Source organism: Dermacentor variabilis, chromosome 6 (assembly GCF_050947875.1).
Source record: "Dermacentor variabilis isolate Ectoservices chromosome 6, ASM5094787v1, whole genome shotgun sequence".
Taxonomy (NCBI): domain Eukaryota; kingdom Metazoa; phylum Arthropoda; class Arachnida; order Ixodida; family Ixodidae; genus Dermacentor; species Dermacentor variabilis.
Genome location: NC_134573.1, coordinates 172,857,044 through 172,884,051, shown reverse-complemented (window position 1 = coordinate 172,884,051; position 27,008 = coordinate 172,857,044). Strand labels below are relative to the sequence as shown.

Here is a 27,008-nt window from a genome sequence, read left to right as displayed (position 1 = left end):
GGCACCGTGGCGCGCACTTATAGTTCGTGAAACGAGCATCAGCATGATCAAAGCAAGGCAGTGGACAAGCAATAATGTAGCCTAAACATGCCACCCATCTCCGTCGCGCGGAGATCGCGATAAACTGATGGCTCTGTATTCTGCAGTAGTTATCCCTGTATAAATGATAAAGTAAACGGAAATAGTTGTCACTGAACTCTAGTACTAGCAAATATGTACTGTGAACAATGTTCGCTCTAGTCTTGCCAATGTATCCCTGTGGCATATCTGAACTTTGCAATATACTATTCAGGATTTATCACTTAGGAAAATTAAGTGTTTTTTATAGCCACATATCGATGTGTTCAAGACTCCTTTACTCAAACTCGTCATGGAACCGTAATACGTTTCCACAGCATAATTTTCTGAGCACTGAACTATAAAAGGAGACATTCCATGTAAGAGGAGGTGCACCTGTTAAATCAATTTTCTCGGTTGCAGGGTGGATGTCCTCCCTTCCATATGCACACGGAGAGCATGGTTCACATCGTGCATCTCACAAGTGTAGTATAGTGAATTATACCATTTATTTGTAATATGTCTGTAGTTCTAAAAATTATTTTAAAATTAGCCAACCCAAAAGTTTTTCTGGCACGAGCCTTCAAAAGTAGCCAAACCTGGCAACCCTGATGGCAGGGCACTTCCACCCCTTAAAGTTGTGGAAATGATAACCATTTTAAAGCAGAAACTAAATGAGCTTGGAGATTTGTGTGTGTGCACCTGCTCTTACGAGAAACTTCCAGCTTTTCCTTACAGGCTTCAATGCTAAACAAATAGCTGCACATGCAGGGTTTGAAAGGAAGCATTAGCTGAGGCCCAACTTTTTTGCTCGAGTATGTTTGAAGCGGAGGTCCCATGACCCTCCATAAACAGTACAATGAATGGCAGACAAGCCACTACTGCCCTTTTGGGTACGCAAATGCACAGTTGAGTAAACAGACATTGCTACAGTCCAACAGCAGTTTATTCGGAACTCTTGTGGGCTACGGGCATTTAGAACTTTGCCTGTGGTCGCACAGTTGTGAACCTGGGGGCATGGAAGTTCCGGTTGATTCTTGATGGCAGGGGGAACTTGATTTTGCTGTCCTGCATGTACATAAAGTAATCGGGGCTATGCTCTTTCACAGTGCTTCCACAAGCGAAATGGTATTATAAACATCAGAAAAGAAAAAAAGCAATCTCACTTGGGTGTAAAGAAGCTAAGTACTTAGCACTCTAGCAAGAGTGGAGGCTAAGCACTAGCCTCCACTCTGTCAGCAAGTCAAGGAATTCCTCTGGAGCACTTAATTGTATGGTAAAAATACAAAATGTAGGCAAGGTAATTAAGTGAGGGCTTTGGGACAAGAGCAAGCATAGTCGCAGCAAATTAGGCAATTTGCTTGTTCATTTTCTCAGATTCTTGAAGTTTCGACGGTTCTGTCCTACCTATACAGCGGAACCCCGTTCAAGCATTTTTCACTGTACCGGGGAAAAACAGCCAGAAAAACGCTGGAGAGCAAGTTATAGTTGATGTACCTAAGAAATTCTCTGAACAAAGAACAAGTCTAAGCATGACTTGCTTTTGTAGTGGCATGGCAGTAGGCAAGTGTTTCTTCAAGCACCGTGGATTCCTCTCGTTTACTCTGGACAGAATTTGGGTGACTTTCGTCCCCTTTCAATACAATGACAGCTAATTTTCCTCGATAGAAGCACAAATTCCCCGAGAATTCTCAGTTTTTCTGGTTGGTAGACACCCTAGCATCTCACTAAAAGCAGCTGGTTTGCACAGATTAAAGGTAAGGTGTTCATCACATTACAGAAACAGTTGATTGTCAGCTAATGGTTCAGTGCAATGTTCACGAAGTTAGTGGACATGCATGCGACAAAAGCTTGTTTAATTTTGCGCCAACTTCTGACCAACTATGGCAAACAATGCCCAAGCTGGCAAACGGTACAGAGCGCATTGCATACACAAAAGTGTTTCCAACTAAAGATGCTGTTTATGCCCATCTTCAATCTTCCCATGAGGCCATATACTGTTCATTAACTTCAGATTTAAATGATGGCTCCTATTCAAATTTCATGGCTCCAAAACTACAATAACAGACAAGTATTGTCCATGGCCATTAAAGCCAGACACAATCTCAAATCGATGCAAAAGAATTTGTAAAGGCCCTCTATCCTGATGCAGACTTACGTGGAACTGCTTGACGTGGGGTCGCCGACACTTGTTGGAAGGAATCTCTTCGACACGAATGATTTGTATCGAGGATGCCCGTGCGCTGTGTCGTGCACCCATGTCACGATCTGCGATAACAGTCAAAGCATTCGTCCTCCACCACTTACACTAGCAACAAGGATTTGTTACAACAAATGAGAAATATGATGAACAGTCTTGACTGGTGGTGCACCAATATTGAGCATTGTTTTTTGTAATAGCAATATACCGTATTTATTCAAACCTAATGCGCATATTTCTCCCGATAAAACAGGTCCAAATATATATGCATGTTAGAATCGAGTACGACCCTAAATATGTTACCATAGCCGCCTTGTACGCACTTCAAACCTAGCTGCTGTAGCTTTCTCTATGTGCTGTAGTATGTGTGCTTAGGCAAGACCACTTCCACCGTGGGCAATGCTTCCTTTGGCTTAGGATAGCGCACGGTCAGTCTTCCTGGTCTTCTCGTTTTCTCAATTTGCTCTATCAGCACAGAAGTGCCAACTGCAAAGACATGCAGAGTTCACCATGATGCCGCAATTAAAAGGAAAGCAATCACGTGTGCGGAGACGGACGGAAATCAGGCCACATCACGGGCGTTCGAAGTTCCTGAAACTTGCATGCAGGACTGGCACTCTACACAGGCGGCTGTTACGTACTGTACGGCCCCGATCTTGAAAGCAATCTGTGATGGAGACAGACCACGCACCTAGGTGCACCGCGCTGTGTTCTCGTCACTTAGTTCATGTCGAAGCGAGAGGCAATGCAGTTTTGTACGGAACTACAAACAGAAATCCAAAGGTGGTGCCCCAGTTGTGTGCCAAACTGCACTCACTCCCTGCAAGGTTTAAAGGTGCGCTTTACCACAGTTGCACCTTGCCTTGGACCCCAAATCATGGATGGGGGTGCCGAGGGCACAGCTCACCGTAAATTCATGCATAAGGTGCAAAGAAACTTGGCTAAATTTAAGTTTCAGACACCTTAAACCGTGCCGTGCAATAATTCAAACTCTGACTACTAATGTGGCCATATTCAAACCCATGGTCACAGTTATCCAAATGTGCACCTCAGTGAAAGCAGCTTGCTTGAACAGATAAAAGGCACAATGTTTACCCATCATTGAAAGTCAAGTGTCGGCTAATGGTTCAGTGCAATGTTCACGATAGTGGACATGCATGCGACAAAAGCTTGTTTACTTTTGCGCCCATTTCTGACCAACTAGGGCAGATAAGGCCCAAGCTGGCAAACGGTACAGAGCGCAATGCACATACAAAGCATTCCCAACTAAAGATACAGTTTATGCCTACCTTCCATTGAGGCTGCACACAGAGTTGAGCAGGAAGAGCGATATACAGGGTCTGTTCTGAAAGTAGCAGGACTGGCTTTTTGCCTGGGCGAACGGGGGGACGAGAGGCAGCCTGTGCACGCAGAATCGGTGAAGGGGATATTGGGAACGCTGGGAAAAATTGGCAGTCGGCTCTCGGCCATTGAAGAGAGCAGGTCGCTTGTACTGTGAACCCTTGTCGAAACGCCTCGTCACGGAGAATTATGGAGCGTTTACTGGATCAGCGATATGTGATCAAATTTTGTGTAATGCTTGGTAAAATAGACTCACAACATGATTAAGGAGGCCTACGGTGATGCTGCCATAGGTAGATCAGGTGTTCTTGAGTGGCACAAGCTGTACAGAGAAGGTAGGGAAGTAGTGGAAGATGACCGCTCCGGACGCCCTTTGACCAGCAAGACCAATGAAAATGTCGCGAGTGAAAAATTTACTGAACAGTGATCGTAGGATGAGTATCAAAATGATTGGTGATCACTTGAGCATTCCTCAAACCCAAGTTTTCAAGATCATGACAGAAAACTTAGCCATGAGAAAAGTGTGCGCAAAGTTTATGCCGCCAGTGTTGTCAGAGGAGCAAAAGGCCAACCGGAAAGCAATCTGCCAGGACCTTCATCATGTGAACGAGGCCCCCAACTTTTTGGACAATGTAGGGAGCGGTGATGAGACATGGGTGTTTGATTACTACCTGGAGAGCCAGCGGCAGAGCTCAGAATGCCACACCCCTTCTTCCCCACCCCCCAAGAAAGCACGAATGAGCAAATCCAAGCAAAAGTCCATGCTCATTTGCTTTTTTCATCAACATGGAGTCATCCACGAAGAGTTTGTACCACCCGGACAAACAGTCAATGCAGTTTTTTACATGGAAGCCTCAAAAGACTGTGAAAACTCATTGTTCATGTCCGGCCAGCCATCGCCAACAATTGGCAGCTAAACCATGACGACGCGCCGAGCCACACCGCGTTCCGCGTAGTGGAGTATCGTGCCCAGCACAAGGTGTCAACGCTGCCTCGGCCCTCCTACAGCCCCGACTTGGCCCTGCCAGACTTTTTTCTATTCCCGAGAATAAAATCGACGCTCAAGGGGAAGCATCACGGATCGGTAGAGGCGGTTCAACAGGCCGTGACGAGGGAGCTAAACAGCATTCGGGTCCAGGCATTCCTGGAGGCGGAAGGGTGCTACTTTGAAAAATTATAATCGTTTGTGCTATTCTCACGAATAAAATATATACATTTTTCAAAATGAGTCCTACTACTTTCAGAACAGACCCTGTATTCATGTTTTACATTGTCGATGCCTCCTCAAAACGAAGCCTGATTTGATCCAAAAATATCGCACACCTTCTCTGGCCACTTGCGGACTAATGTCACTTGTTCCAATGAAAGCCATCAGAGCGTGACATCGAGCCGCTGTCTTCGATAATGAATGCTCATTCAAAAAAGATTTGTTTTACATGCTAAGCTAGCAGCAACGAGTCATGTCACGTGTCTTTAGCATTCAGAGAACTGCATCCGTTGCAGGACAAAGTAGCGAACTGGTTACTCTAGAATTGGGCCTTCATCCCCTTTGTGGTAATTGTTGCAGAGTCATATTATCAATACAGAATATCAAATGCACAATAATTTGTACAGAAGATGTGCGGTTCATAGACAAAGTGCTGTCTGAGAGTAGTGACGGTGGACATTAGATGTAAATAAATTTCTTTGTTAAGGCATGCTATATTTTTTGTGCTCAAGAAATGCGTGCGTGTTAGGTTTCTAATTTGTTTAGGCGCTTTAAATACCTTCACCAGGTCTGGCCATTTTGAGCGGACAAGCTCGGTGCATACAATGCAAGCTAACAATCGTGCCTGCTAAGTATTACATTGCTACGTGCTACGGAGAGCTTAAATTTCAAACGAAACATTGTTTGCCCTCCTTCTCTTGGGTGCCGCGCAAGTGCGTTTATGTACATGGCAGTGCTGTGATGTCGCTCATAGTGACATGAGACTCAAGGCAACATCAGTTATTTTCTTTAATCTGTGGTTTCAATAGACGAATTAAAGTTATTAATTAAATAATCCCATCTCATTTCCTACAGTGTACCAGCGCTGCAATCATGCTCTTTTATCCTCTAATGGCTGCCTCATTGCTCACGATTGTGGCACCATTAAGTGTTCTCGTGCAGAGCACGGAATCGTTCACTGCGTGAAACAAGATAAGCGCAACAGCTCATGTGCGAAACCGTCACCGGAAGTGCGCCACCCAGGAAAAATGTGAAAGGAAAAAAAAAAAAAAAAGATGTATCAGTCACAATTTTCCGGCTCTGGTATCGGAAAACACAGGGAAGGAATTTCGCCCGCGCAGACTAGACAGGGCAAGCGGAGAGAGTGTCTTATGTTGGCGATGACGTTCCCCTCCCGAAATTATGGGTTCGCACCACTTCTAATACTTCTATCACTGCTGTTAATATACAAAATTGTTGCAGTAGGACTCCTTAGAGGGCACATAACTCCCAGCGTAAAACCAAATATCGGTATGTGGCCTGCTGAAGGGCCCTTTAAGTCATTTCTATGTTAGTTTTCACTTTGAATACATGGATGCACATTCCGATTCCAGGCAGTGTTAGAATTGGGCAAATTGTATTTTATCTGCCTCCTGTTTAATGTGGCCTAGCTGATTACTCGATGAAGTTCATCAATCGTGTCAGGGTTGAATTAATAGACTGTATGCCAATATTGATAAGAAAGAATCCTAGTTGCTTCAATACATACAGAGGCCCAACTATATTTCCTCGTGTGATTAGGTATTCATACACAGAAGGTTATTGTGCAACATTTCATGCTCTGGCACAATTAATCATAGACTACCTTTATTCAAGAAAATTGGTTTTGCTATGTTGAATAGCTAACTGTGAGACAGGCCACAGACACAAAAGTGTGAAAACTGAATTTAAGGAATCACTCACAGCACTGGGTGACAGCAGCCGACACGGTCATGTCTCTGTACTCTCGGTACATGTTGTGTGTGCCACTACGAGAGTTGTACCGCAGCCACACGCCGAAATTCTTGACCTTCATTGGAGTCTTGTCATAGATCTGGCACAAACACAAGAAGCAGGAAATGCAAATTAAACAGAAAGTTCAGAGAATGCAAAGTGTATGCAAACACTATTAATACATTTCACACCCAAGGAGAACAGAATAGCTATAGCAGTACTGTGAAGCACGCCGGTGCCACCAATGACTTAACGTGTACAGAACTTCACAAACACAAATTTATATATCTATATATCTGGCTATCCATGAAGGACATGAGCTAAATGCAAAATGCTCCTTTGATGTCCAGGCTTTAAAAGTTATTTTCATTCAAATACTATGAAGGGGATTTTCGTTCACAATTTAATTTTTCCCTAGTTTTCCTAGCACAATGCACAAGCAAATTATTTCATAGGTACCAGAAGAGGGGCTTCACGATGGCTTCTGTCATTTAGTTTATGATGTGTCAAATATCAATAATGCATTACTTGTGAATTGTGAAATCTCGATACATATTGTGTGAATGAAGAAATGTACCAAAGCTTTACCACTTTCACCCTATTGTTATGTATGTTTCATTTCACAAAATTATGCAACTGTAATGCAATATGTTGACAAAATGTTCAGTGCAAAATCCACAGAGAATAGCAGAAAATGCATGCGACATCTGTCAAGTTCCTCTAGCGTCACCTCTGACCGATCAAGGCATTTGCAGGCCTTGACTGGGTTTTTAGTGGCGCAGTAGACGCGATGAGCTTGCTTTCAATGGCCGACAGATGGAAGAGACTCACCCGACGGATGGAGACGATCTCAGAGTTCGTCTTCTTCATCTTCTTTAGCTTGCGGGTGAAATACCAGTATCGGGACTTGGCAACCACCTTGTCGGGAGCGAAGATCATCATCTTGTACAAGGAGGGGTACTTATTTTTGGCGTTTGGCAAGTGCCGCCCGATGATTTCATACTGCTTAAGCTGTAAATAAACATCACAGAATAAATTATTAAGGTGAGGCAGAGACAACCACTCGTGACTGGCTGACGGTACCTGTTTCTGATCCTTCCAATTGCAAGCACACAAAATAGAAATAAGTGGCGAGTTAAAATACGATATGGCTCTAAGTTTCATAACGACAGCGATCATTATTTAGAGAGGCACTGTAGAAAGGCTTATATCACATAAGGCCATGTTAACAGCCGCATAAACAATATGAATATCGCGCGTCAGGTTTGTCGATGTACTTAGCGCAGTCAACGATACGAATCAGAGTGCTGGGTACGTCAGAAATGCGTTGTCACTTCACTTGTCATACCGTTTGAACGGTAATTCTTGCCTGCAAAAAGTTCGCACATTCCGACGACGTGGGTTGTCATTACAGGTGATTAACTTTGTTTTGTTGAACTTGAGTCGACTCAACGATCCTCGCATTCATTATTCGCACCTATGTCGTTCTCGCAGCCGACGAATACTTGGACGGTTCACCGACAGTTAATTTGCGCGAACAGAACACCGTGGCTGCGAGACTAACTCCACCGAGTAGCCATCTCGACACGGCGTTATCCCGGCAACTCCGCCACTTCAGCCGTCACTCTACATACGGAACGGTGCCATTTCCCGCGAGTTCTAAAAGTGCAAAATTAAAGAGCAGGTTCGCACAAGTTTTACACTGCACTGATTTTCGATTGAAGCACCGAGGCAAAGCAAGAATTACGAGACCAGTGTGTTTAGGCTTAACGTATCAGATCGCTACACGTGGACATGCGGTGCTAAGTTTGAGTTATAAAATAGGTTTTCAGGGCAACCCTTTTAGTATGCACCAAATTAACAAGTACTATGCTCCACGGATCAACTAGATTTTATCTTTAAAATCGTAGGTTATGCAGTATTTTCTGAAAAATGAGAGCTCACCAAACCGCTGGCCTTCATTTTGCTGGCGGTGTGCACACAGAAAGGAACCACGACAGTTCCGCAGTAATTAAATATAATCTGGTATAAAATTATAAAAATTAAATATGTAGTTAATGAACTTTTTACACAAGAGAAATGAATAAATATATATATAAAATTATTTATTATGTTAGGCTTTGCAAGAATACTTGTAGTTGCTGCGGTATTGCGGAAACTGTCAACGAGTCATGGCGTTTTATTATTGAGGTGGTGGAGCATGGATTTTAATTCATCGTCTATAATGTGTCCGTTTGATGGCGTTTAATTAATGTAAGATTATTCTTTACGGCAGCTGCGTTGCAGCAGACTCCTTGAAGCCGTCCTGAGTGCTTTTGAAGTGCAGACACTGCGTCTCTATATGGTATCGGAAGTGATATCGCATGTGCCTCGTCGGCGGCAGTGAAGATGCCGGAGTCTTTCGCTGGCTTCGTGGTAAAAACATGACCGTAAGTAAGCATCGTCATGGGAATAGCGTTGTCTTGCAGGTCGCATTCATTAACACAGATTTAATTAAAACCGTCCGCAGGACTCCGTCACCGCACTTAGTTACGTACGGCTTGCACGTGGGCTTAACCTCGAATTTGGATGTTGGTGGCATGCCATGCCTTCGGGCAACGTTTCTTCGAACAGCAGCTAGCGTGGCCGCACCTCCGTTATTCATGTCGTGCAACCACCGCTTAGGCGAAACGCGTGGAGCTTCAGGTGTATTTTGTTGGTTTTATAAGGAGAATTCCTTAATATGTAGCTTTTAGTATTTCTTTTATCAAATTTTCTGTCGCCGTTGTAAAGATCCATTCACAGGAGTGAAACGGCCGCGTCTTATTCTTGAGAAAAGATAGGCGATAATTCGAGAATGGCATAGTGTGATTTCAGGGGTTTACTATATTCTTTTTTGTTTTTTCGCTCTCGGCTGGCCAAAGCACGATGCACTATCGACGATAGCGCAGCTTCGGAGAAACGTGCTTGAGGCGCTTCGAATGAGCAGCCGATTTGCCTGCGTCGTAATAGTTTAGCCGACACAGCTGTCGTTGCATCAGCACTGCTCATGTTGGGCTTCGCCCGTAGTGAAATGTGCTGGTTGGTATTACAGACTCTACAAAGTGCTGGCAATAAAATTTTGTTTGTGAAGTTGAATTCGTGGAGGTGTTTTATGTTTTTTTTTTTCGTAAACGGGGTGAAAAAGAAGACACGATTTATCGTTGCGAGCTATAGCGGTAACGCGAAACACTCGGCCTTTTCAACTTTCAGTGGAAGGCACCAAACAAAGTCGCGAGCTCGTAAGCTCGCGTTCATATGACCAATTCAAGATTGTTGCACAATTCGCGGTCGCCAAATTTTTAAAATGCTGCGACATCCAACGTTATGGAATAGAAGGCGACGTCCAGTGCGAATCGTTCGCAAAACCAGTTATTCGAAATCGCGAATACCCCTTAAAAATGAGATGTTCGCGAAAATTAAGTCGTCATGCCATGCTATCCCTTGCAAGCTTGAGAACTGTAGCCGAACGGAGCATTGCCAGCGACATACAGTAAGTCAGCTGCCTTGCAAAGCACAACTCTAGACAAGCAAAGTCTGCGGCAGTTCTCTCGCCTGTCATGAAGAGCCATGTGGCGAATCACTGTTCCTTTTCAAAAGCTTCCCTCCGCAGGTGATATTCGACAGAACGGAGGGACTGATCAGTGTGCAGCGTAGAGAAAACAGAGAGGGCATCAACCTCTGACTTGTCCATTGGAGTAGAGTGGGGTGCAGTCAACAGATGTTTGACATGGAACGCCTAGAACATCACATCAGCTTTCAAACACAGTGAAAATTTTTTTATGCAGCCTTTATGTGTGTGTTTGCATAAACGCCAGGCATGTATGCGCATAATGTTTGCTTGCATCTGCTATGCAATATTTCGCCACTACTGCACCCAATCTCCACATGGCAAGCACTGGGCTGGTATAATGCCATGATTCCTTTCGCTAGGTCACTCTACTTTCGCTTTGTTGCATATCTTCATCCACCACTAAAAACCAGCCAGTCCTGGTGATGCAATTGGACTTGCAGTTGGGTTCATACTGCGAGGAAAAAAAATGTGCGCAATTCGAGACAAGGACATTGTAAGGGGCACGGACAAGCGCTAACTTTCAATTAACTTTATTCTTCGTTGGTAGTCAATATATGTTTTTAGTCTCACATGTGCAAAAGATGTAATCACATTGTCACTACCACACATTAGAGCAAGCCATGCAAAATACACTTCTCACAATCCATTAAAGAAATAGATGTGTCACTTACACAAGCCTTCCCTCTAATAGATATGTAGAAAGCTTCCATCAGCGCCCCTGTAGTGGTATCTTGGCTTTTACCCTAGATCCTTATTTTTCACAAATCTGGAACACACATGCAAGCTTGACAATGCGCAGGCAAATGCGCATTACCTTTATTTTTAATTGAAACTTCATGTTCCCTTGCGCAAACATTAACACAATGTCTGGCTTGTTCAACGTACGACTTTCCACATGGTAGCGGAATCTCATAGACAATGCCGACCGTGCATTTCATATGCCTGTGAACGTGCTTTTTGCCACAACCTCCACATTCTTTTTCGTTTCGGAAGAGATTCTGGGGCTAAGCCCAGCCAGCTTGTGCGGGGTCGAAAAAATGATCGGCGGCACGTTGTGCCTGCTGGCTACCTTTTTCAGGTTGTGGGAGAGGTGATGCTCATATAGCAACACTTCTGGACTACTACTACTTAGCCGCCTGGTGTTTGTCCTTGAACGGGCTGCCTTTGTTTCGCGCAGAAGAACCTCTGCTATTGCCGTTACAACCGTGCCAGGGTATCCGGCATTAACTGATCGCTGTACTTGATAATTAAAACTACTCTGCATTGCATGTGACACAATTTCCTGAGAGCGGAACCGAGGCAAAGTTTAGCAATCCTTCTCTTAACTAACTTAGACTGCGTAGAATCATATGGCAACAGCGCCTTTCATTCTCAGCGCCTTTCATTATGTACGTTGGGCTATATGCCCGACGTACATAATCACCTAAAAAATGGGCATAAATCTAAAAATTGCAGAGAGTCGTCAGATGGTAACTTGTGGTTGAACAACAAGCCCTTCCCACATTGCCGAAACACATCAAGGATAAAAACAACAGAATTTCCTACGGCCACGTGGGACTTCTTTAAAGGAATTAAAAAATCATGTACTTACCTAAAAACTTCGAAAACTATTAATAGTCTCATCAAGAACACTATTCAAACAACGGCCAACGTCCGCTAAAAAGATATTGCACAAAACAGGCGCAACTCAAGAGCCAATGTAAATGCCTTGCTTCTGCAGATAAAATCCATTCTCAAAGGAAACAAAAGTAGAACTAATAAAAAATTCAAGCAAAATCGTAAAATTATCGACAGACAGGCCCATGAAATTCTGGTGTTGAAGTAAGCGAATCACTGCACAGACTACCGATGAAGCTTAAAGCAAAATAATTGAAATAGAATGTAAATTACCCTGGCCCTAGTGAGATAGTGAACTTATTCTAGGACATTAAATCTGTCTGCTGCAAAGAGCCTTGCATTGAAAAACACACTTCACAATATTTTTGTCGTGAAAATGACACATGCCACTATGACAAAGGACTTTGCAGGAATACTGACTGCATACTGAGCAGCTATGCTGATTGCTGATAATGCTGCAGGGGCACTGACAAATTTTGCAAAAGGTCAAATACTATTTAGTTTGATCTATGACCAGCTTAAGGTTTTTCACACGTGCTGGTGTGGGGTTTGTTCTTAATGGTGTTCGGCAGTGCAGAGTGCCAGCTTTGTCAGAATATGCTTATCGGACAAGTTTCGCAATTTTGGTCATGGTTGAGGCGTTTCTATCACACATGTAGTAATAATTATAGATAAGCAAAAAACATGCATGATGGTAAAATTGACAGTGGAATAAGCAGCCCAGATTGTTCGATTGAAGTTTGGTTGATTGATTGACTTTTATTTCTTACATAACAAGGTTTGCCCACACTGAGTGGACCAATAGCCCTAGGCTAGTTTAGGCCTAAAAGAATATATTTTTTTTTGCAATGGCAATTTGGACAGGGTAAACAATGTGGAACAAAATCAAAAGTTTATCAACAATCAAGCATACAATTTTGATCCAATATCAAATCGAATATAAAATCAATGAAATTTCATCAAATCAAATATAAAATCTAATATACAAAAGTGCTGCTTGCGAGGTCAATGATGTTGGCACAGAACTAGTAGCAGTGTGTCAGTTGAACTCAATATTCTAAATGTCCTTGTTCCACAGAACTCCTCCTGGCATGCGCACATATAGATATATGTAGTGTAGTGTAGGAATCACGCTGGGCCCTGACAGTACAACTTCAGAGAAAAAAGTATGATGCATGTTGCTGTTGCACAATGTATTGTTCAAAAACAGCATACATCGTACATTTTACTCTGAAGTTATGTACAGAGTGTCCCAGCTAACTTTAGCCAGAGTTTAAAAATATGCGAATACCACGTAGCTGGAGAGAACCAAGGTAATGTTTGCCATTGCTTGGAGATACTCAATTTACTCAAATTATTCTTTTCATTCCCCCTAATATGATGAACAGTGTCAATGAGAACATTGTAGAGCAACATCAAGAACTCCTGATACAGCTTTCTGTTGCTCAATGTGTGCTTCATAAAGGTGTTTTTCTAAGTGTGAAAGAAGCCTGCGCAAAGTACCTGGGGCGGCTAGTCGCACAGCAATTTTACGTGCATTTGCGGGCTCTCACACTCGGAAAAACACTTTTATGTAGCATGTATTGAGCAACAGAAAGCTGTATTGGTAGTTTTTCATGTCACTCTACAATTTTCTCAGTGACACTTTTCATCTGATTATTATATTTGAGAAGTTGGTTAAATAATTAGGGCTAATTATCTATTTATGCAGAATTAAAAAGAAGATTGAGTATCTCCAAGCAACGACAAACAACATTACCTTAGTTCTGTCCAGCTGCGTGGCATTCACATATGTTTAAACTCTGGCTAAAGTTAGCTGGGGCACCCCGTATATATAGAGCACTTTATTAATGGAGGTCACATTGCTGCCAAGACTTTTACACCTGCAGAGAAGTTGAAAATAGTGGCCCATGTCAATGAGTTGTCCACACATTTAAAGACAATTTCATGTGGTGTTAGCACTGGCACTGCTGTGACCCATGCTTTGTGAGGAGCAGGCAATCAGTGGCCATCAGAAATCATCATTTTGAGTACACGGATTGCAAGTGCATGTGAAAGTATTTAAAATTAAATTGTGCAAGCACTACACAACTCTGTCATGCTGTTCGTTGTACAGATGAAAGGGCAATGTGCAATAATTTCTTTCAGGTATGTACATGTAGAGAAAAAGAATTATGAAGTTTCTCTTTAATGGGTTGCATATTCAGTCTGACATTATGCCTGCTGGAGCTTGCACAGTATGCAAAGTACCCGAAAGGGCCAAAGTATTCCAAAAGACCAGAAGCCATTCATCAGGTTTTTTTATCTCTCCCTCTCTGGTTACTGAAGACGAAGTTATACTATACAGGAGGCACTGAAACATTGACCCATCCCCATTTGCATAAGTTTTTATGGTTAACTGACCTTATGCTAAATTTCTTGCGCTGATTTTAATACATTAAATTGCACATAAGGTCCATAATTGTCTGTAAGATGCAACAATTAACTCACAGATTATGGCAGATTTCTCTTGCCATTGTCTTGTCTAGCTAAAATCTTGAGTGTTTTTGGCAGCTGTGGCTTTTTTCGGCTTTGTTGTTGCTTGTAAGTACTGCTTTGCAGTCATTTCATAGGCAACCATTCACACCAGAAGTCACAAAATTATTATTTTTATACCAGCATTTTGATTTTCCTCATTATGCAGTCACTTTAGTATGCTCTAGGTGTCTAGAGGTGGCAAAATATTAAGCTGAGAATACCAAAAGCAAGCAGTTGTGTTCTGAAAATAAATCTTTTATTTTAATCATGGCGCAAGTTTAAAGAACCTACTTAATTTAAGTCAGGGTGAGCGGATGAACTTACTTGAAAAAAAAAAAAATTCCAACATTGCTCATTGCAGAACCTGACATTCCGACACGATGGACGTTCAGGTGATTCAAGGATTCCTTGCACATGGGGACCAGGCTGCACATGCCAGGGTAAGAATTGCAGTTTTCCAAATGTTTGCCTCCGCAAATATTCTGGTGGGCTGTGTGTAGTTGCACACCAGCCAGCTGGACAGTGAATTAGTACTTAGAGACTCTAAAGTTAAATGTTAAGGTACTCTAGAAGTTAAGGAGACATCCTGAATACATAACATGTGAGTCTCTCTGTGAGTAGAAACTTGGTAAACCTCAAAAAGAAGATAGGAACCAAATGTATTGCCACCATCAAATTTTTCCATGAGCTCAGAATGACATGGTGTATATGTTGCCAGTATCCACTCCATGCCACTTATCAGTAAATAATTATTACTTCACTCATTTGGAAATAAACTACTCAACCTAAGTGCATGTTGTAACTTCTGTACAAAAGAAGCCAAAATACACAAACACGTGAAATCCATGGCACTCTCATTGTTGGTGCTTAGGCATTAGCATGAAAAAGTTTATCAGAGTCATAGATTAGGGGACACCAGGTGTCGGCATACGCAAGCCGCCTGAGTTCCAGCAAAACCTATGCTGACTAGGTTCGTGGGCATGCAAACTGCTTGCGTTCCATCATCTAAAACTCTACTAACCAATTTTTTTCATCAATAAAATGTTAAGTGTAACTACCATACTCTACTACCCTAAACAGTCTTACTGCTGCTCTTTATTGTCCCTTTAATGCAAAGCACTTTGCTACAGTGACTATCACTTTGGCATTACAGAGTTTGTCAGTAAATGTATCACCATTTGCAGAAATATTGGATCGCTGGGGGGGAGGGGGGGTTGGCAGCAGTAGTGACATCTTGTGATGCAGAGCGTAACCAGAAAGCACACAAAGCTTATGCTGCAGTGACCTACCATATTCTGCTTAACTTCGTGTGTAAAGCATCAGTAGCAAGATAATTGTTGACATGCAGTCCTTTTGCAGTTTTCCTTAGACAAGAGCACTCGTGCAACACAAGAATGTTTCGAATTAATTGTAGCTCGACAAAATATTGCAAGATGTCACCAGCAGTGTTGCCCCTGCCATAACCTGGTAACCCTGTAATCTGTAAACAGTAAGTTTACGGACTCTATTGTAACCACACCTAGCGAGGCAGTGTGCCATTTGAAATTGGTCGTTGTGGGTGAGGAGAAAATGGCTAGAAATTGAGCAAAAAGCAAAGTGCTGTTTTAAAAATTGTGAGAAGGTTGCTGTTTCATATGCCCTTTTAAGATGTATCACAATAATTAGGCAGACTTGTTTACACTCTCAGACAGAAAAGCATTAGAAATTTAGATGAATCAGAAGTGTTTAAGTAGGAGACGGCACACTGCATTGCAGACTCGCTGCCACCCTTACGCTGTGTGAGCTAACATATTTAATGTCAGTCCCTTTGACAAATGTAACTCCACGTTGACCATACTTTTTCTTATCTTGGCAATGCAGGCATTACAGTACTTTGAGCAGCTGAAAAGTGCTCCAAATGGCTGGCAGCTTTCCATGCAGATGCTCCTGCAGCCTTCCATTCAGTAAGTTCAGTTTCCTATTGTTACAACCACGATATATATGCAGCCATTCTTAGGTGTGCCATGTTTTAAATTGATTCACATTTGAAGCACAGTGTTTAGCACATAGAAGTGTTCTAGAGTATAGTCGCATTCTTGCTGTAAAATTCAACTAGGTATAATTTAATTTTCATTTTTCATGGTGAACACTCTTTCTCCAAAGGAATGTTCTCCAGGCTTTGATGGCACTAGAAATTTCCTGCAGTGCCCCCATTACATCTGAATTTTCTCTAATGTCCACTGCATGGCAGAAGCTTCTGTCAGCAATCTCACTATAATGTTAACAGTAATGATTTATTTGTGTCATTGTAGAGAATACATGATTCCGGAGTCCAGCAGAAAACTCTTTGTTTGACAGCTTGACAGGGCCATGGGGCCCTGTATTGGCAGTTTCATTATGATTGAGAGTACAAAATATATACAGCGTTGTACATATTACCCCTACTTCTGTCTTGTGTCTGCTCCTTCCATCCTATGTCTACAAAGTTTGTAAGCTCATCACATGCAATTTTCCGCTGCCCTTGACTGTTTCCCATCTTCCCTTATCACTCAGCCTAAATATGCCACTTTTAAAATGTTGTTAATTTTGTCATTTTCTGCCTTTTAGGGATGACTCTGTGAAGTTTTTCTGCCTGAGTGTCCTGGAACACTACATAAAGACAGGGTAAGGCTAATTTTAGCATTTCTCAACTTATAACCAAAAGTGTGAGACTGAGTGTGTCTTACTGCAGGTATGAGGCAGCCAAGGAAGGTGATCAACAGGCCATGCGGACCTTTATTAGCCAGTGGATACAGATGCAGGTGAGCACATGTGGCATTGTCATACCTGCCAACTCTTCTGAATTTTCCGTAAAATGTACGAATTTCAAGCAGTCCTACAATTTTATGAATCTTGCTTGAAATTTTATGGAAAACATTTTATTTGCCAAAAAAAAAAATGTGGAAATGTTGTAAAGCTACACCCTGGTGCCTTGCGGCGCCACGAGAGAGCAATGCATATGCGTGGTATCATGATCAGCAGCTGCAAGGTTGTGCGGTAAAACTGTTGATTTGAGTTTCACGGGACCGGAGAAAATGTCCGAATTAACCGAATGCCGAATTAACGAGGTTTTGACAATAATAACTAAAAAAATGCCTAAAACATCAACATACCTTTACTTCATAAAATAGCTGGTTATCGTTGCTTGTTGCGCACGAGAAATTTGCGCAAAAAGCACAATTTTTCGGAGTTCTTGTAGGTGGTGCAGTCCGCGCAGACTGTCGGGAGATACGACACAAATGTCCTCCAAAACTTTAAGGGCATCATCGGCCTCTTTAGCAGTGCGGCACGGCACTTCACATGCATCCATGACGGACGCATTTTTGCTATCAGAGTCGGGCTCTTTGTCGCCTAGTAGGTCCAGTATTTCGTCGTCACTGAGGCGACCGGCAACAGCAATGCCACTATCTATATGCATGTGTTCGTCTGCCGGGAAGTCTGCAGGCAGAAGTCTGTTGAAGCAACTGTCATCTTCCTCTGCGTTTTGGTTAACATCCGCATCCCCGGCTTCCAAAGAATCAGCGTCGCGGACAAAGCCGCTGTGTCAGAAGCAGTTCGCAATTACTGCGGGCGGCATGTTGCTTCACACATGCGCCACCATGTGCACTGCACTGAGCAGAGTTACATCACATTTTTTCTTTGCCTCCATACAGAGCAACGTGTGCTCAAGCACTTGTCTTCTGTATCGGCCTTTCACATACTGAATAATTCCCTGATCCAGAGGCTGCAGGGAAGCCATTGTGTTAGGTGGCAAAAAAGCAGCTGTATGTTTGTCAGCCACGACACATTATTGTGCGCACTACAGTTATCTGGAACAATTAGTGCTTTGCGCGATTTTGCACAAAGGCGGCAGTCCAGTTCTCGCAGCCAGGCCTGAAATATCGCTGAGGTCATCCATGCCTTTCGATTCGAGCAATAGACTACGGGAAGTTTCTTTATGCTTTTGAAGCGTCTCGGCTTTTCTGCTTTGCCGATTATCAATAGCGGTAGCCGCTCCAAGCCAGTCATGTTGGCAGGCAGCAAAACTGTTATTCTGTCCTTGCTTTGTTTACCGCCAACGCAAGGGACCCCTTAAATATGATGGTTTTATCCGGCAGGGCTTTGTAGAAGAGAGCTGTCTCATCTGTGTTAAAAATGGCGCTGGCATCATAATCGGCTAGGCGTGTGGGTAATCCGGCCCTCCTATCTTCGACAACGTCTTTATTCACAGCCCTTTTCTCATCACACACCCTTCGAAAGACCAAGCCGTGTCTTGAATCAGTCGATCCAGCCTTCTGATGCCTTGAAGTCTTCGATACTGAGCTTCAGCGCATACTTTTCGGCCTGCGCACAGATAAGGGGGGCCACTCAAAGGCAGCTGGGCGTCGGAATCGGCAATCCATCTTAACAACGCTTCTTCAAGTTTCGGGTGCGCTGCCATTCGCAGTCTCTTCCTGTTGTCAGCGAACTTGTCGCTGTCATACGCCTGAAGAATCTCCTTTTCATTTTTCACGTACGTGCTGAGCATGCTTCTCTTCACATTGAATTTATTCATTATTTCCTGCCGAGGCACCCCTGCCTTCCCGGCTTTCAATACATATTTCTACTTTCGCTGCCAAATCCTTCGCCTCATACTTCGCCCGCTTCGGTGGGGCACGAGAGCACATGGTGGCGCAGCTTGCGTAGCAACAAAGGTACGGGTACACGCACGACATCAAGAAAAAAACAAAGTATAAACGGAAAAAAGAAGAGCACAAACAAAATTTAACAGACACACAAAAAAAAGTTCCGCCACCTTCGCACACGCACCTGATGCAAACCGATAAACACGACAATGAAAAAAAACTGCGAAACTCCCCAACCACACCACTGCACAAGCAAAAGACAACGTCGAAAATGGCGGGCAGCAATACGTGTGTACAAAGAAAAAAATGTGTGTATAGATTAGGGTTGCTAGCATAGACTGATAACTACCGTGCTGATAACCATAGCGATGCAGAGGTAGTGCCAAGTGTCAAAAGTGTCTGCAAAGCCAGAAGTACGTCATTGCCGCCATGTTTTTTGAAAAGTAGGTTTGTCTATTATGTAGCAATAAAATAAACATGGCGGCTTTTCAGCACTCCCAGCACATGCAAGCATGGCCTTTGAGATCGGCGTTATGCTAATCAGAGATGCCATTGCTGGTAGTGTGATTTGAACACCCCCTAGTGCCACCCAATCTTATATGCCTCGTGTGTCTCTGAGCTCCGCAAACTGTCCGAATTAACCGAAGTACAACCAAATATGTCCTAATTTACGGGACTTTCATGCCATGAGGTTATGTGCATGTTTGACGGGACCAGACGGAGTGTCCGAATTTCCAAATTAATGGGGGCTGAATTAACGAGGTTTTACTGTAGTGACTTCTGTCGTCTACTAGGGGGTCACGAATCCACATCCAAAGCTCAATAGTGCCGATAGTGCCTCCGCAAACCTGTTGCCATGCTGTTGCCTTTGTTCACGTGGACGCGCTGGTTTGTACTTCAGTCACTGCAGTGTTGGTCTCGCCATTGGTGACTAGCTGCCGCGTCGAACGCAGTGCGACTCTGGCTTGTAACGGCTTCACAGTGCAATGGCGAGCTCGAAGCTCCGACAGTACGTTTTTGATATTGTACATGGCAGAATTTCCGTGCTTCGTGCTGTCAAAGAAAGGGGAGAAGTTCCGATTCTGCACCACATGTGCCTGTGATGTGATCATCTCGCACGGTGGCAAGTCTGACATCAAGGTCCACATTGCTTCGAAAAAGCATCAGGGATACGTGCGAGCCGCGGACAGCCAGCCAAGCCTAGCAAGTTTTGTACGCAGCGACAACGACCTTGGTGTGATTAATGCAGAATGCCTCTTCACGGCGTTTTTAGGTTAACACAACATCCCACTGAGTGTCAGTGATCACGCCGGACCGCCTTTCCGGAAGATGTTCCCCAGATGCGAAGAAGCGAAACACTACGCCTGTAGACAAACAAAGACGATGTCAATTGTACGGGAACTGGCCGCCAACACGGAGACTCCTTTGCTGGGTGCCCTTAAACAGCAAGTATTTTCGATCGCTGTGGATGGCAGTAACAATAGGGATAAGCAGCTTTACCCTATTGTTGCGACATATTTCATTAAAGAAACAAGTAAAGTCGAAAGCCACCTTCTTTGCCTCGGGACAATCCAAGGGGAAGCGACGGGTCACAAGATTGCAAATCTGGTTCTGGACGAGATGAAGTCTCGAAATTTGCCTGTTGGCAATCTGTTGGCTGTGTTTGGACAATGCCAGTGTCACGATCGGCAAGAAAAACAGTGTTTCTACTGTATTGAGAGAGGCTCAACCAGGTTTGATAGGGGTTGGTTGCCCGTGCCATCTCATCAACTTGGCCGTCCAAAAAGGAGCTTTATGTCTTCCTGTAAAAGTTGATAAGGCTTTGGTTGACACATTTTTGCACCTAGAGAAAAGGTTGAAGCGGAAAAATAAACTTAGAGTTCCAAAAAAATGCATGACGCTAAGGTTAGAAAGATGTTGAAGCACTCGCCGACATGTTGGCTGTCGTTGGGAAAGTGCTTGTAGAGGCTGCTCAACCAGTGGAAACCACTACTCAGCTTTTTTTTATCTTAAGCAAAGCAGTGCAACAAGCAGAGCTTGTTTTTGGAGTCATACCAAATTCGGAAGACTTCCTCACAAACCCCCAAGAACCCTGCACTGACCCCAAAGTCTGCTACACACCCTCACAACACTGCTGCAGGCCTCAGCGAAAAAAAGCACCGACGTCAATGAACTGTCGCTAAAGACAAAAGGAGCTATTCTGGACCGCAAGAATAAAACTGAAACTTCATACGAAGGATTCTGGGAAAGCCAACCATGTGACCCGGGAGGAACGCCTATTTTATTTTTTGTCATCGGAGCTAAACAGGGCATGCTCTCTTTTTCTGCAAAATGTTATACTGCTTTTTGAAAAGGCAAACTGCCTTCTTCAGGCATAGGCTCCTCAGATTCATGCACTGAGGGGCCTCTTGAACCGCCTTTTCGAGGATCTCCTGACTAGATTTGTGTGTCCAGGTGTTGTCAAGGCATGTCATTCACTGCTGGAAGTTGACTATGGAGCTGCAGAGAACCAGAAAGGTGATGAAGACATAGTCATTGGCAGCACAACCTACTCTGTGGTTGAGACACTGAGCTGCATTGAGAGAGAGCAGTTATTCTCTGCTGTACATATGTACTTAATGGCAGCATACGATTACATTTGCTACAAATTCCCACTAGAAGACATCGACCTCAATATGGCTGAAGTTGCTCAAGTACAAGCTCTGGAAACTGCTCCATTCAACAGCATACGCCGTTTTGTTATGGCGTTCCCTGCTATCCTACCCCAGCCGAGTGGTGAATCAAAAGAAGAAACAATCGACGCACTTGAAGTCGAGTTTGCCAACTTGCAAGCATATCAGGTTCCAGCCAACATATTCAATGAGTCAAGGTCCGACGTGCAGTGGTCGCAATTAGGAAGAGTTCGAAATGTCCAAGAATTGCTCAGGTTCCACAGAACTTCAATGGTTATGCTTGGTTATGCTCTCCATTCCCCACAGCAATGCTGAATGTGAGAGAATATTCAGCACTCTGAACAAAACTCAAATGGAGTTTCGCTCATCTGTGTGTGAGAAAACACTCGAAAAACTGCTGATGGTCAAGGGGCACCAGAGTGGTACTTGCTTTAAGCTAGCCTACACGGAGAAGTTTCTGAAGCAGGCAAAGTAGGCAACAGCAAAATCATTGCAAAAATAAATTGTGCCCCAGTGGAGTTTTCACTCTTTACTATCCAAGACATGGATTTCACTTGCGGCTGTGAAAACGTGAGTAAGCATGCTTCAAAAGGTAAATCTCTTTTAAAAAATTGCGCCTCGCTGCGATAGTTTTACGAATTTCTATATGTTCAGGTTGGCAGGTATGGGCATTGTCCTTACACATTTACTCAGAGCTGTAATACAAACCATATACACCTGTGAACCACAGTACCATGACAGTGTGAGATGCAACCTTGATTTCTGGGTGTATGCAAGCAGCTTGCCATTAATAGTATTTATTTAATGACATGGTATTGCATGCTCATTCATTGTCCTATCTACTTGCATGCTTGACATGATTCTTCTTCATGCATACTGCTACTGCCATTTTGATGTAGCTTTTTTTTCTTATGGAATACTTGCTTAATTGTTTATTACACATGCTTGTGTCGCAAAGACATTGACCTTATTGTTCTTTTAGTTGATTGAAGTTATATTTGTACCTTTAGTTCACACTGTATTTCCAAATTGCCTACTGTCACTGAACACTTCAGTTCTTCGGAATCAAAACATGAGTATGTTGAGAGCGTCATTATTGTCAACACTATGTATAGCAAATGGGCATTATACTACAGATTTGTTTTTACATTTAATTATTGAACTGCCGAGGCACCCCTGCCTTCACGGCTTTCAATACATATTTCTACTTTCGCTGCCAAATCCTTTGCCTCATACTTCGCCCGGTTCGGTGGGGAATAAAGTATAAACCAATAACTGGAGGAAATAGCCCTGCTTGGAAATGATGCATATACTGTACAGATCCATGTAAAGGCTTTCTTTTCTTTTTTTTCACAATTGTGATGAGCTGCGGTCCTCACCTAAGACAGCGCCACTTGGTCTAATTTTTCTGACATGAGTTCCAGGGACTTGCAAGCTTCCCTACAGAATGCATATTTCTCAATTTGTTTTTTGTGTCGAGCTCCTCTCTCTGCTTTAGCCACCGACATAGATGCCGAAATTGAATGCTAGCCACTCCTTGGTGACATCAGTTAGTGTCAGAACATATTAAAACATGTGGCTTTTGTACATGTAAGCACCGTTGCACGACTTTGAGTAGCACTGATATGTGCGACCACACACCTTCGAAAACAGCGAGCAGGAGACTAGTACGGGAGCATTGTTATGCTGCTTACTTATCATTCTTCATATTCTCTTCATGCATGCAATTAATGTGTTCTGTAAAGTAGACATAGATTAAGACTTTGCACATATGATAATTCATTTAGAGAATGTGTAGTTTTTTTGCGGAAACGCCGATGCTAGTATTGGGGGGAGGGACACCATTGGCAGCTGAACAGGGAGGTTGTTTACACTGCCATGTCGACGGGACTTCCACTTGCTGCACATTCGGGATACGAGGCAAACATTGCATCTCGGAAGCTGAATAATGAGTCGACATAACAATGTGTAAAAATACACCCATTTACGTAGTCAGATTTAATTTAGGAAAGTGCTGATGAGTGCCACTGGCCGCCTTCAAGAACGGCAACATACCGATGTTTATAGCATGCCGTGCCGTCGCTTCTAGCTTTTTCGTGTGCACCATAGGAAATGAATTGTTTATTTAAATTTCTTGTGGTCAAAACTAAACTTCAGAAGCAGTTTTCATCATCCTAATGGCTTAATTAGCTTCAGTTCACTCGCTCAGGTCCACCAGCAATGAATGCATGAACTCGGCGACTGTGATGGGCTTAGCCTTGGCCGACTGCAATGGGCATTGGCTCAAACTGTGTGTGTGGATTGCGAGAGCTGAAGTTTGTGCAGCCAGCAACGCAACACCACTTGCCTCCCATCTCTTGCCCGCCCACACATAACTTTTCGTGACAGCAGCTTCTCACGCCAAACACTATAGCTCACTCTCACTAGCTTACTACTTGCCCCCTGTTGTCTGCCATTCATTCCCAGCATGCTCTGTGTGTACTGCCTTTTACGTCATAATGCAACATAGCCAGTAGCTGAGAAGCAGGCAAGTCAGGTGGTATAAGGGAATGAAAAAAATTCACTTGTAAAACTGTGGAACTCTCAAGCCTGATGTTTTCAAGAAATTAGTGAAGCATGTAGAAGAATGCACTCAGCAAATTTCATTCAGATCCATTGACCTCGAAAAATCACCAGAGTTGCCCTTAAGTACAGTCGTACACCATCGAACGCTTCCTCTCTCTTGCGGACTCCCAGCAGTTGACAGATGAGCCGAAGGAGTGTACTAGAAAATGTTCTAGTACACTAATGGAGGAGCCGGCCATGGCCACATCCCGGACAACAGAGGTCAAAGTGCAACTCTTACCGTCTTGTAGTAATGCGAGAAAAGACGTTGCACGCTAAAATTCGGTGATACACGCACAGGGTACCAGCACACTGAACACATTTGCTTCTTGGCTAAATTTTTTTTCTCCTCAAATTTTGGGCTGCCAAGTTGGGGGTGTGGTCCTCACTGAATATTATATGGTAGTATAAGCCGGACAGCACTGATGTGCACCTGGCAGCTTCTTCACCAGGCCTCATTGGAAATTTTGGTTATACACTGGATGTTGTAGGGCATAATCTAGAGGGCGTTGTGCCACAAGAATTTTTCAAATTACTTTGTTAGACGAGATATCAGAAATGGAAATGTTACATTGCAAAACTGCCAGGAGGCAAGCTTCACTGCCTGCATAAACACTCCCTACCTCTGCATCGACTAGTGTTCGAAAGCACTGCTTTTTTCCTGTATTTCCCTCTACTAGAGCTGAGGGACTGCGTACGTTTACGTCACAATTTTCTCTTCTTCCTCTTTTTACTGTATGGTGCATTCCACATTAGACGAATGCCAAGATCACATGCCGTAATCGGTGACGTTGCAGGCTGTGCAGGCTTACGTGTTTGTGACCCTGACTCTTTGGCTGAAAGCAGGGTTCCCTAAAGAGGAAGGGCGCGCGTGGGTTGCTGTTGAAATATGAGGCCGTTTTTGTGCTCTGCGGCCATTTCATATTTTGAACACATATTTGCAACTGTGTGATCTATGTACCGCGCTTGTCAGTTTGCAGTGCTCACACCTGGTGAAGGGCCCTTTATTTATTTATTTATTTATTTATTTATTTATTAAGGAACCCACAGCGCCAAGTCATTACAGTGGGGGGAGGGGGGTACAAGAAGAAATACATACGACGCCTCTGCTCCTGTACAGTGTTAAAAGTGATAACAAAAGAGGAAAAATGAAAAAAAAGCAAGAAAGAAAGCAAAACAAAGGCAAAGCCCTTAGCAATGCACATCTACAATCTACAAGATCAAAAAGAAAGCATCATTTGATTCAACCCTCACAACATCACTTGGCAGTCTATTCCATTCCCTAATGGTTTTAGGAACGAAAGACATTCTAAACAATTCAGTTTTTGTCGCAAATTCACGGACCTTAAAATCATGGTCAACACAATTAGATCTATAAAAAGGCTCTTGCACAAACTTTTCGCGATCAACCCGAACAGCTGAATAATAAATAGCATGGAAGAACTTCAGCCTCAACTTCTTACAGCGCGTGTCTAGTAATTCCCAGTTGAGTGCTTCCTTCATACGCGGTGCACTGTATTGAGCCCCGCGTATGCCAGATACGAAACGAGCGGCAATGTTCTGCACCCGCTCTAGCTTATCCTTATCTCTACTAGTATGCGGGTCCCAAACCGTACACACGTATTCCAGAATTGACCTCACATAAGTCTTGTACAAAATGTCCCGACATGTCTGTGGAAAAGTGTTTGCATTTCGGCAAAGAAATCCCAGGACTTTGCATGCTTTAGCAGCACATAATAGACTTGATGGCGCCAATTCAAAGCGGCAGTAAAATAAACACCTAAATATTTAAATTCGAATACCTGTTCCAACATTACATTCCTAATAACATATGGTTGCATATCAAGGTTTTTCTTTCTTGTAAATTTCATATGAACTGTTTTAGACAAATTCAAATTCATATTCCATTTGACGCACCACTTTGAGATTCTGTTCAAGTCTTCCTGAAACATCTCAGCATCACGGTCACAAGTGACTACTCTATAGAGGACGCAGTCGTCCACAAATAATGTGTTATAGGTCATGTGGCAAAAGATTGTTATAGGCCATGTGGCAGAACGACAATGACTCCCTGTAGGCAGAACTCCTTTGGAAAGTATCATTTTCTCTATATCAGGGGAATCAACAGTTGCCCAAGTGTCTTAATGGTGGTGTTACCAAGGTCATCAAAAAGTGATGCCTTATGCAATTACTCAATCTGATTTTGCAGCTGTGGCGAACGAAAGCTGTTCAAAGTGTTGAGATGCCTGTTCATGAGGCTCAATGTCCTTGTGTGCCTTGCACAGGTGTATGCCCCGATTCCAGAGAAGGTGTTCATCCGCAACAAAGTGGCACAGCTGGTGTGCTGGGTGTTCCTCTGGGACTACCCAGCGCGCTGGCCCAGCTTTTTTGCTGACATGCTCCAAACATTGTCACTGGGACCGCCTGCTGTGGATGCTTACCTGCGTGTTGTCCTTGCCATCAATAGTGAAATCGCCGACTGTGAGATACCGCGCACTGCCAAGGTTCGTGCAGCCACATCTATCTTTATTTTATTCATTCCTCACTGCTGTGGAATTTTGGCAGCCTCAGTTTCAGTTTTTCGGTTCATTGATTTAGCAACATGGCCTACATTCATCACTCATGAAATTTGGACCCATATCCAGAGGCTAGTTTTGGATTCATGCAATTGTATACAAACAAAAACAATTCCAGCTAAACGCTTCTTTTTTTAAATGGTGATACAAGTACATATTCAGGGAACAAAGAAACGCACAGTTAGCCACAAAAGTGCAGAGGCCAGCACTCGTGCTACGGGAGCACTTAGTGTGCTGTTTGGCATTTTGTG

The 27,008-nt window shown here is 43.4% G+C and overlaps 2 protein-coding genes across 3 annotated transcripts in view; one reads left to right on the top strand and one right to left on the bottom strand.

Annotated features, from left to right (window-relative positions):
- Positions 1–985: 985 nt before the first annotated feature.
- Positions 986–8,568, bottom strand: RpL18A (ribosomal protein L18A). The gene is made up of 5 exons (XM_075696828.1): positions 8,502–8,568; positions 7,389–7,568; positions 6,528–6,657; positions 2,216–2,325; positions 986–1,125 (listed from the first exon to the last, which is right to left on the bottom strand). Exons 1-5 carry the CDS (start codon positions 8,517–8,519, stop codon positions 1,033–1,035), a joined length of 531 nt encoding a protein of 176 aa, XP_075552943.1. The 5' UTR covers positions 8,520–8,568; the 3' UTR covers positions 986–1,032.
- Positions 8,569–8,705: 137 nt separating this feature from the next.
- The window catches only part of LOC142585803 (exportin-T-like), a 58,575-nt gene continuing 40,272 nt past the window's right edge, over positions 8,706–27,008 (top strand). The window contains exons 1-6 of one of the 2 annotated variants that reach the window (XM_075696818.1): positions 8,706–8,986; positions 14,645–14,723; positions 16,144–16,226; positions 16,870–16,926; positions 16,994–17,063; positions 26,467–26,685. In XM_075696818.1, the coding sequence (XP_075552933.1) occupies positions 14,664–14,723; positions 16,144–16,226; positions 16,870–16,926; positions 16,994–17,063; positions 26,467–26,685 (489 nt within the window). In that variant the 5' untranslated portion in view covers positions 8,706–8,986; positions 14,645–14,663. The remainder of the gene's footprint in view (positions 8,987–14,644; positions 14,724–16,143; positions 16,227–16,869; positions 16,927–16,993; positions 17,064–26,466; positions 26,686–27,008) is intronic. The other variant, XM_075696819.1, reaches the window with a different exon arrangement.

Excerpts from the sequence above, each read along its gene's own strand:
- RpL18A (XM_075696828.1), bottom strand. Across the intron at positions 6,658-7,388 it reads AGATCGTCTCCATCCGTCGG|ATCTATGACAAGACTCCAAT; the intron begins GTGAGTCTCTTC and ends TGTTTGTGCCAG. Across the intron at positions 1,126-2,215 it reads CCCACGTCAAGCAGTTCCAC|GACAGCAAAATCAAGTTCCC; the intron begins GTAAGTCTGCAT and ends ATGTACATGCAG.